Below are 10,979 nucleotides of genomic sequence, written 5' to 3' on the forward strand. Positions count from 1 at the left end.
CACAGAGCAGTCAAACACACAGACCCCCTCAGTGACCTCCCTAGTTCTCCTGCAAAGGGGAAAAAAATTTATCAGAATTTTCTAAACAGTAATATGACTTTCCTCATTCCAGCGCTTCACAGAGACTCAATAAATGGGAATCAAATCAAGTTGAACTAAGTCCAACAAAACTGAATCCAGAAACCATTAAAAAGAGTCTAAAATAAAAGGTAGTGTTAGAGAAGCACGTGCAGAGGGCTGATGTGAGCAGTCAAAACTGGGAAAGAAGGACCCAGGCAGAGCAGAGCATCAGACCAGGCACAAGCCCACACCTGCTGCCCATTCAACATGAGCTGCCCCCTGGAGAGAGGATCCTAGCGGAGAACACCAAATCATTCTCTGCTGTTTGAATGTTGGCTAATCTGTAAACCCCATCTAAATTAGTCTTAATTTGCCACTTAGGAGACGAGCAGAGTGGTTGAACTTGCCGCTCACAATTTAAGCAGAAGTAATTAAGATGTAGTCGGGAGGAACGCAGAGAACAGAACCTTCTCTCACTGGTGCTCAAAAAAAACATCATTGATGTTTTGGAAACAGAGCTTTCTGAATGCAAGAGGCAGCCGCTGAGGCTGGGGGAGGTTCTGCTTCCTCCTGAGAATGCAAGCACAAAGGAGAACAGCATAAAGTACCTGTGAGTTCAGAGGCCCCAGGTTGGAGCAGAGGTGTAGCCACCAGGAGATGGTGAAGGAGGGCCAGAAGTGCTTCCTTTCCCACTCACAGCCTCCAAAGCAGCACCCTTCCCAACCGATATTTTTTAAGGTAATATATTGACAATTGATACACCTGTGATAACCAGATATTAGAGGAAAGGATGTAGAAAAACAGACTGGGAGGCAGACTCCCTCCCCCCACAACCTGCAGGGGCTCAGTCTTTTCCAGCTCTGGCATCGCAGGAAACTCCTCAGTCCCAGACAAATGGGGGACCCATTCCCAGCCCCAAGCCTGGCCTGTAATTCAGGCCCGTTCATCCTGATGTTAGAACCTGAGTACATCTCAAGACCCCAGTGTTAGCCTTGCTAATCATTTGCTGTGTCACTTGGATGATACCTCAAACTTTCTGAGGCTTCGTTTCTTCCTCAGCAAAATGGTGGTAATCATAGCGCTCACCCCATAGGGCTGTAAAAAGTAAATGAGGCCTGCTGTGTAAGGTGCCTAGCACAGTGTTAAGGCTAATAAATGGTAGGGACGCATTTTGTTACTTATAAGCAGCCATGGACTTGGACATGCAGAGGTCATAGATGAAGAGTGGAGATACCACCTCTGCATTATTTTCTGAGGAACATGGGGAGGGGTCTCCAAATCCACCCCGAAATGGATCCAAATTCTGGTCTAAGCAGCACTGCTTTGGCAAACCTGACACCCCAGACAAATGCGAGTTAAGCAAACATCCTAGAAATCATCTGCAATGACTTGTATTTTCTCCCCACCCCTTCTCCCCAGCGGGTCTTTGGGCTTACAAACTCCAGGCACATGTGAGCATAGTGGGATTTTATGGAACTGAATTTCCCTAAGTGAAGAGGAAGGCACAACGTCCTTCTCACATTAACCCTCTTCTCAGATCTACACTTAACACCGAAGATGCTGTTCTGACAGCATTTTTGGAGATGGAGAGTATGCTCGGCGGCCACATCATCATCACATGCCCTGAAGAACATGAGAGGCAAAGAGTAATGAGCCATTAGGAGGGGCCACCTCGTCAGCTCCTGCCCCAAAGGCTCCCTCTCTACAGACTGTGTAGGGAGCCTGTCCCCAGAAAACACTAATTACTTCAGAAAGGAAGAGGGGTATTTGTGTGGTGCCAGAAGTGCTTTCTGCAGAATGGAGGAGATGAGCAACTTGAATAAACATTCCAGAATAGGTTTAGACTCAGAAACTAAGCCAAGTTAGAAACTTTAAGGAAAAGAAAAGAAGGTAGAGGACATGCGCTATCGGCCTTCGTGGAAGCAGCCATTAAAATGTCCAGTCTCAAAGACAGGGGGTTCTCAGCATCACCTCCTGAGTACGAGGGAGGGATCCCAGCAGTGAAAAGATAGGGATGGGGAGAGTCTTGGAGGGCAAGACCTCTCTTGTCTTTCTTGGAATTCCCCACATATCCTACATATCCCTGATGAATGATGGGATGATTTTATATGGTGTACAGATGAGGTTATTAAATAAAATGGGAACACAGATGGGGAAAGTTTGCCTCTTTAATGCTCTTTTTATTCTTCCAACTCAAAGAGAAAGTCTCCACCTGATGCTGGTATGTACATCATACCTCATTAACACTTCCAATCTCCCCTTTTAACAAAGAGAGGAGGTCTGAGACCCCCTCAGTAGCAGGTAACAAAAATCATGCTCTAATTTAATTGCATTGCTTTGTTTTCTTTGTTTTAATTTTACAGTTATTTTCTGTTTGCATCAAGTGAGTCTGCTTTCCCATTTATGGTAGTAACATGAAGTTTATTTTTTAAAATGGACTTAAGTGGAACAGGCAAATTTATCTTTTTAATCAGTAATCAGTACTACCACAGGTGATACCTGGATATGGCAAAACAATCGTGATGAGTGACCATGAATATCCAGAGTTGGGAGATCCATCCTCTACAGCAGCCAGCACCTACCTCGCACAGAACAGGTGCTCTGTAAATATATGGTCATTGCTGGATTAGAGCCAGGCTCCTGTCTGCTAGATGCAGACACAAGGCAATTGCAAACCTGTATTCTTAAATGACTCTTCCACAGTAACTACACGTATTAGTGATAGCCCAAGTTATTGAAGGAACTAGTCTGTGGCCAAGGACAATGGATGGATTGCGGATCCCAGATTCCCTCTCATCAGAAGGTTCTTTTATGCCTACGTGTTTAGTAGCAAAGTCAACATTAAACTCCTCGCCGCAGTCCCAGGGCAGGAGGTAGTTATACCTTACTTAACCTGTCCAGAAGCGTTCTCTCAGGCACCATTAGTTCCTCTGTTACAGTACTCAGGGTAGCTTTTGCCACATATATTCAGTGTTCTTTCATTCATTCATTCCATGTATACTATCAAGCACCTATTTTGTGTCGGGCATTATCATAGGACCTGGGAGGACATCAGTGGATAAAACAAAATTTTTAACTCCCTGCCTTAATGGAACTCACATTCTCAGTGAGGGAGACAGACAGTAAACAATAAATACACAAATGATACAGCATGTTAGAATGTGATTACTTGGGGGGCAGGGGCTGGAGGATGAACAGAATAAGGGGACTTGGGATTGCCGGAGGTGGAGAAGGGGAGCAGGTTTTAAATGTGGTGGTTGAGTTTGCCTTATTCAAGAGGCAACATTTGAACAAGACTTGAAAGAGGTGAGAGAGCCAAAAAATACTTTTAGGGAAGTACACTCTAGGCAGAGGAGCTTGTCAGTGCAAAGGCCCCAAGATGAATGTGCCTGGCATGTTCAAAAAATAAAGGGAGAGAGCAAGAGAACATGAGGTCAGACAGATAACGAGTGAGTGTCCTTATAGACCAGTAGAAAGACTTTGGCTTCTTCACTGAGAAAAATGGGGGCTCCCTGGGTGTTCTGAGCAGAGGAATGGCATGGTCTGCTCCAGGTTTAAAAGCTCATTCTGGCTGCTATGCTTATAAGGTATGTGGGGCAGAAAGGTGGAAGCAGGGAGCCAGTTAAAAGTCCAGGTGAAGAGGTGCCTGTGTGGCTCAGTTGTTAAGTGTCTGCCTTCAGCTCAGGCCATGGTCCCAGGGATAGAGCCCCTCATCGGGCTCCCTGCTCAGCAGGAAGCCTGCTTCTCCCTCTCCCACTCCCCCTGCTTGTGTTCCCTCTCTCGCTGTGCCTCTTTCAAATAAATAATATCTTTAAAAAAAGAGAGAGAGAAGTCCAGGTGAAGGATGATGGGCCAGGATCGAGGTGGTGAAGTGATGACAAGTGGACACAGATTCTGGATCTATTTTAAAAGTAAAAATAAAGGATTTAACCATATGACCCAGCAATTTCACACCTAAGTATGTATAGAAGCAAGAGAACTGAAAACAGGTTTTCAAACAAAAATCTGTACACAAATATTCATAGCAGCATTATTCATAATAGTAAATAAATAAATAAATAAAAACAACCCAGATACCCATTAACTGATGAATAGATCAACAAAATGTGGTATACCCAAACAATGGAATATTATTTGGCCATGAAAAGAAATGAACTCTACTGATATGTGCTACAATATAGATGAGCCTTGAATACATTATGATAAGTGAAAGAAACCAGACACAGAAGGACACATATTGTATGATTGTGTTTATATGAAATGTCCAGAATAGGCAAATCCAGAGATAGAAAGCAGTTTGGTGGTTATCAGGGACTGAGGAGAAAGGAGAATGCAGAAGGACTGCTAATTGGTGTAAGGCTTGTTTTTGGAGTGATGAAAATGTTCTAGAATTAAATAGTAATGATGGTTGTACAACATTGTGAATGTACTAGAAGCCACTGAATTGTGCACTTTAAAATGGTTAAAATGATGAATTTTATGTTATGTGAATTTTACCTCAATTTAAAAGAAAGTAAAGGATTTATCAATGGATTTAGATGTGGAGAGTAAGGAAAAGAAAGGGGGCAAGGATGGTGGCTAGAAGGATGGAGTGGCCATTATCTGGGATGGAAAAGTCTATGGATGGGACAGGTTTGGAGAGGAAGAGCAGGAGTCCAGTTTTGGACAAAAGTTTGAAATATAATTAGATAGAGTAGTTTGGAGTTCAAGGAGAGGTCCAGGATGGAGATATAAGTTTTGGAGTCAGCATAAGTATGTAGATGGTATATAGGGCCCTAAGGATAGGTCAGATCACCATGTTTGTGAGAGTAGATAGAGTGGAGAAGTTCACAGACTGAGTCTAGGGCATTCCAACATTAAAGAGATCAGGAGGCAGATGAGGAGAAACCAAAAAGGGACAAGGAGTGGCTACCAAGGTAGGAGAAGGACAAACAAGTGAATGTGTTGTCCAGAGAGCCAAGAAAAAAAGAAAGGAGCATTCAACTTGTCAAGTAGCATCAGACTTAGCAACATGGAGGTCATTCATGACCTTGACAAGAGTTGCTTCAGTGGAGTAGTTAGGGACAAAGCCTGATTCAAAGGAGAATGGGAGACAAGGAGCACAGAGAGTTATTTTGATCCTGAGAAGTTTTTGTCAAGGAGGGTGAGAGAAATGGATGGTAGCAAATGGGAGAAGAAGGGACATGAAAGAGATTTCTTTTTAAAGTGGACATTTGGTAGCATGTTTGTATGCTGGCAGGGTTGATCCATTGAGAAATGGAGTAATTTGATGCCATGGGGGAGAGAGAGTTGCTGGAGGGATGTGCTTGGGTGCATAAGAAAAGATGCCACCTACTGCACACGTGGAGGACTGACTTCAGCAGCTCATCTAGAGTAGATAGAAGAAGGCGGGAAATATGGACACAGATGCCGGAAGGCCAGTAAATGTGATGAGAGTTTAGGGGAATTCCCCTCTGGCTGCACTGGGTTTTTTCAGAATAGAAAACAAGGTCAGCTGCTCTAGGGAAAAGGGAAAGCAGATGTTGACGGTTTTAGGAGAGAGAAGAAGATGTAACATCACGCAGCAGACTAGGAGAATGACTAATGAAGGAAGGGAACAATGTCAGGCAGCAGGAAGGCACAACTGGGGTTCACCGTCAGGAATTTGAAGGGACACCAGTCAGTTTGTTAGTTAGTTACATTACGTTTCTCCTTAACTATGTAACTATGTAACTACGTTACATTAGTTAGTTATGTTTGTTTCTCCAGCCACATTCAGCTGCACAGGTACAAAGAAGGCATGGGCAAATACATGGATTTAACCAAAATTGTGATTTCACCAAGCAAGTGTGATAAAGTGAGAAAGGGACACAGGATCTGAGAATATATACAAGGGATGATTCTAATGATTGGCATGGACGTGCTAGGTCAGAAAAGAGACCAAGATGTTGAGGAATAGGGACAAGAAGCTTAGGATGGATTGAAGAGCCTAGGGAGGAGGGGAGCAAGGGACTCAGCCATGACCCTGGCAGGGGAAGTCTTACTCTGAACACACGAGAGCGCTCTCTAGCCTCTCTTTGAAGAGTGGGCATCCAGGAAAAGGGTCTCAGAAGCCAGAAGACTTTGTGCCTTCCGCATACTTTTGGAACCCCTCTCCATAATGAGCGAGCCTCAGTGCAGTCCCCCACCCCTGCCAATGTCTGCACAGTGTTAATAATCATCCCTTATCCGTCTAGTTGATCATTGTACCTCCAGCTTCCAAACACATCGACTGGCCTATAACAAATGTTCCTTTAAATACTTGCCAAATGAAGGAGTTCCTATTTACTGAGCGATCTATGTGCCAGACACGGTGACAAGGATTTCTCCTACTTTCACAACAACCCAACATTGGTACAGTTATTATCCCAATTCACATCTGAGGAACCAAAAGCTTAGAGAGGGGCAGGAACTTACCCAAGGTCACACAGTAAGAGGAATCGAAACTAGATCTTACTCCAGCACTGGCCCCCTCAATCACCGCACAGGGTTATCAAGTGACCAAGGTTGGAAGGACATCCTTCCCAGGACCCACGTAAAGCGACTCTGGGTCTGGACCAGGAGACCCTCACAAGCTCTCGCCTCCCTCCCTTGCTGGACTCCACACCCAACCACCCATTTTGTTTTCTCTCTCCAAGATCCTCAACTGCTTTCCATCCATTACTATTCAGAAATCTTTATTTTTGTTTCCACCCTAGATGTGAAAAGCTGGCTTGTGATGTTTGGATTTCAGCTTAGCAACATAATTCCTGGCTTCCCAAGAGCCAAAATGTATTTCGTGCCTCCTCCCTATGAATTGTCAGAGAGTCAAGCCAGTGAGAATGGACAGGTAAGCGGAGGTTCCTGCCAAGAATCTGAATGATTGTCCTCATTCCCTTTTTTTTTTTTTTAAATAATACATTATATGTCCTCATTCCCTTTTGCAAACGGAACCGCATGGGAGCCAAGGGAATGTCAGTAGAAGAGGCAAACATCGGAGCTGGGTATAAAAAGGTGCATGAAACATTGTGACTTCCCAGGAAAGCAAATGTCAGTGCTGTCACCTGTCTGACACAGCACATATTTCTTCCCAACCTCAATTATTACCTTAATTGTGGTATCATTATCTGTTCAGTATATACCCTTGAGTCACTCCTTGATTAACAACAGCACAGAGAAATCTAGCAGCAACCTACCATCTGCACTGCCTATAAGATTATAACCCTTTTGGCTTTTATGGGACATAATATAACAGTGGTTTGCAGTTTCTATCCCATTAAAGAATATTTTTATGCCTGACATAAAACCTCAGCATTTTATAGCCCAAATGTACACAGATTAAGTTTTCAGAACATAATTTGTGTTTGGGTCTTGCAGCGATGACCGAGAGGTGGTCAGTTTCTATTTGGGTGCTGCTGAGACGTCCGGCACAGTCCAACAGGAGGGGTGGGCGTCGGTGTTCAGACAACCCGTTACAGGACAGCGCCCGGCAATGTAAAAGTCTAAAAGGTCTCAGCTGCTCTGAATAATCATCCACACTGTGTAACTAGAGAGAGACGAGGAGGAGCTGGTGGGTAATTGAGAACAACGTTCTCTCAGTTCTGCCCTGTGGGGACCACTCAGTGGATGAATAGCCATCATTTCTCTCATTTATCTAAGTGCCGTTACCTCCCAAACACAGCCTCTTCCATTATCCCAGTCTGTCCCCCAACCACCAATTGAGATGAGTTGTAATTTGTGAGTAGAGAGTTCAAGGCCAAGGAGATAATGGTGATTTCGTCCCTCTGCAGAACCAGGGCAAAGATCCAAAGCAAATGACTCAAAGCCCGGGGATATTCCCTCTGGCCCACGATGCCAGAACCTCTTAGTCTGGTGCTTCTCAAACATTAATATGCACACAGACCACCTAGGGCGTGTCCTATTAAGATGCAGCTTCTGACTCAGTAGGTCCGGAGTGAGACCTGAGATTCTGCTTTTCTAACAAGGCAGGTCCTGGCGATTTCTCTGCTGTTAGCCATGCTTTAAGTTGCAAGGTCTTAACCCAAGGAAGTTAATGAATACCCAGGGCACTGGCCTTGAAAAACATCTAGGTCACAACAGCAGGGTTTATAGCTTCTCAAAGGAACCCCCTGCCCTTCAAGTCAGGATATTCCTGGGTCTGAAGTGTGCAAGGCAGCTGCCAAACCATCCGAGAGCAGAGTGACTCTCTCTTCTCCGATAACGGAGACACATGGTAAGTGGGTAGGACTAGGTACGGATGTCAGCAAGGTGGCAAACCTCTGCACTGTCTTTTTAGTCAGGGTCATGGTTACAAGGAGACAGGCCACACCATCAGAGCACTGGGAACCAGCCAGCCTGGGCTAGTTTCAAAAGGTAGGACTGTATTAGCTCGTGTCATTACAGACAGAAGACTAGTTCTTGAAGGGAGTCCAAGCATTTCCCTTGCGGACCCTTTTTTAATGAGCTTCTTGGCCCATGCAAAGAGCTGCCAGACCATCATCTTAGCCTTCTGTGTTTTCTTCTGCCCACAGCTCATTACAGGTGTCCAGCACACAACAGAGAGGCATAATCAGGCCTTCATGGCTCTGGAAGGGCAGGTCATCTCCAAAAAGCTCCATGCCAACATCCGAGAGAAAGCAGGCCACTGGTTTGCCACCACCACACCCATCATCGGCAAAGGCATCATGTTCGCCATCAAAGAAGGGCAAGTGACCACCGGCGTGTCCAGCATCGCCAGCGAGGACAGCCGCAAGGTGGCCTCCGTGCTGAACAATGCCTACTACCTGGACAAGATGCACTACAGCATCGAGGGCAAGGACACCCACTACTTCGTGAAGATCGGCTCGGCCGACGGCGACCTGGTCACGCTGGGCACCACAATCGGCCGCAAGGTGCTGGAGAGTGGGGTGAACGTGACCGTGTCACAGCCCACACTGCTGGTCAACGGCAGGACTCGAAGGTTCACCAACATTGAATTCCAGTACTCCACGCTGCTGCTCAGCATCCGCTACGGCCTCAGCCCCGACACCCTGGACGAAGAGAAGGCCCGCGTCCTGGACCAGGCGAGACAGAGGGCCCTGGGCACCGCCTGGGCCAAGGAGCAGCAGAAAGCCAGGGACGGGAGAGAGGGAAGCCGCCTGTGGACTGAGGGCGAGAAGCAGCAGCTCCTGAGCACGGGACGCGTGCAAGGTTACGAGGGATATTATGTGCTTCCTGTAGAGCAATACCCAGAGCTTGCAGACAGCAGCAGCAACATCCAGTTTTTAAGACAGAATGAGATGGGAAAGAGGTAACAAAATAATCTGCTGCCATTCCTTGTCTGGATGGCTCAGCGGGAGTAACTGTTATCTCCTCTCCTAAGGAGATGAAGACCTACCAGGGGCACTGAGGCCGGGCTGCTTCAGGATACCAAGTGGCAAGAAAGCTCACATTTTTTGAGTTCAAATGCTGCTGTCCAAGTGAGAAGTCCCACAACCTGAAGTAGACTAAAGCCTGGCTGAAAATTCTGAGGAAAACAAAACAAACGAATGAATGAACAAACACACAAAATGTTCCAAGTTCCCCTAAAATATGACCCACTTGTTCTGGGTCTACACAGAAAAATAACAAAACAAAACAAAAAAGACGCAAAATGTCTAAAAGGAACAAAAGAACAGAAAAACACAACAAAATAAAAAACACAAAAAACGAAAAGCAAAACATACACACTGACCGAAAAACAAAGATGTGAAGACGAGAAGGCCTCATATTCTATTACCTCACTCATCCACACGTGAGCGACGCAGAGACATCCCACAGGGCCGGCGTCACAGACCAGCTGAGGAAACCGAATCAGACTGCTTGTTGGACAAATACTACAGACGTTTTCGTTTAAACAAATACAGGTGCATTTAAAACATGACTTTGGGGGTGATTTGTGTGTAGCGACCGGGGAGGGGGGGGATAAAAGTGAAAGAGTGAGCACTGGAAATACTTTTTAAAGAAAAAAAAAAACTAAAAACACACACAAAAAAAGGAAACATCAAAAATCAAAGCGAAATAATACCGTTCAGCACTTAACTCTCAGGTCCCAACTTAGTCCGGCCTGAGCTAATTTATTTGAGCGCAGAGTGTAAAATTTAATTCAAAATGGTGGCTATAATCACTACAGATAAATTTCATACTCTTTTGTCTTTGAAGATTCCATTGTGGACAGTAATACGCAGTTACAGGGTGTAGTCTGTTTAGATTCCGTAGTTCGTGGGTATCAGTGGCAGTAGAGATGTGGCATTGTGACACTCTTTTGCTAACGGGCACCACTTCAGATCACCCTGTACATACATAAGCCTCAAGGCACAATCACTGTTTCAGATTTAAAATTATTAGTGTGTTTGTTTGGTCCAGAAACTGAGACAATCACATGACAGTCACCACGAAGAGAGAAAAAAAAAAAATTTAAAAAAAAACCCACAAAAACAAAAAAAAATCCAAAAAAAAAAAAAAAGTCTAATAAGAACTTTGGTACAGGAACTTTTTTGTAATATACATGTATGAATTGTTCATCGAGTTTTTATATTAATTTTAATTTGCTGCTAAGCAAAGACTAGGGACAGGCAAAGATAATTTATGGCAAAGTGTTTAAATTGTTTATACATAAATAAAGTCTCTAAAACTCCTGTGGACACTGGTCTTCTGTGGAAATGCTTTGCGGTGAGGAAAAGGTAGAGACTGCCGGAGGAAGGGGGGGGGCTGCCGAGATGCACAGGCTGAGCTGGTATTTCGAACTTTGGGAGGAGCTTTTGTTAGAGGCAGCTCAGCGCTCCCCAAACTGCTCTACATGCTAGAGTGATCTCTACTTACACCTGCAGCCTCCTCTCTGCATGGAACAGAGGTGAGAGGAAAGTCTGGACCTGGGGCTGAGGGGCAATGAGGAGCCTCACACC

General features: G+C 45.0%; 1 protein-coding gene across 17 annotated transcripts in view; it reads left to right on the top strand.

Moving 5' to 3' along the window:
- TENM2 (teneurin transmembrane protein 2) overlaps window positions 1-10,718 on the top strand; it is a 1,202,741-nt gene extending 1,192,023 nt beyond the window's left edge. For all 17 annotated transcript variants that reach the window (XM_078066825.1, XM_078066824.1, XM_078066823.1 and 14 more), the window contains 2 exons: window positions 6,777-6,907; window positions 8,589-10,718. In XM_078066825.1, coding sequence (XP_077922951.1) covers window positions 6,777-6,907; window positions 8,589-9,350 — 893 coding nt within the window. In that variant the 3' untranslated portion in view covers window positions 9,351-10,718. The remainder of the gene's footprint in view (window positions 1-6,776; window positions 6,908-8,588) is intronic.
- Window positions 10,719-10,979: the final 261 nt, after the last annotated feature.

This window comes from Halichoerus grypus, chromosome 2 (genome assembly GCF_964656455.1).
Source record: "Halichoerus grypus chromosome 2, mHalGry1.hap1.1, whole genome shotgun sequence".
In the NCBI taxonomy this organism is placed as follows: domain Eukaryota; kingdom Metazoa; phylum Chordata; class Mammalia; order Carnivora; family Phocidae; genus Halichoerus; species Halichoerus grypus.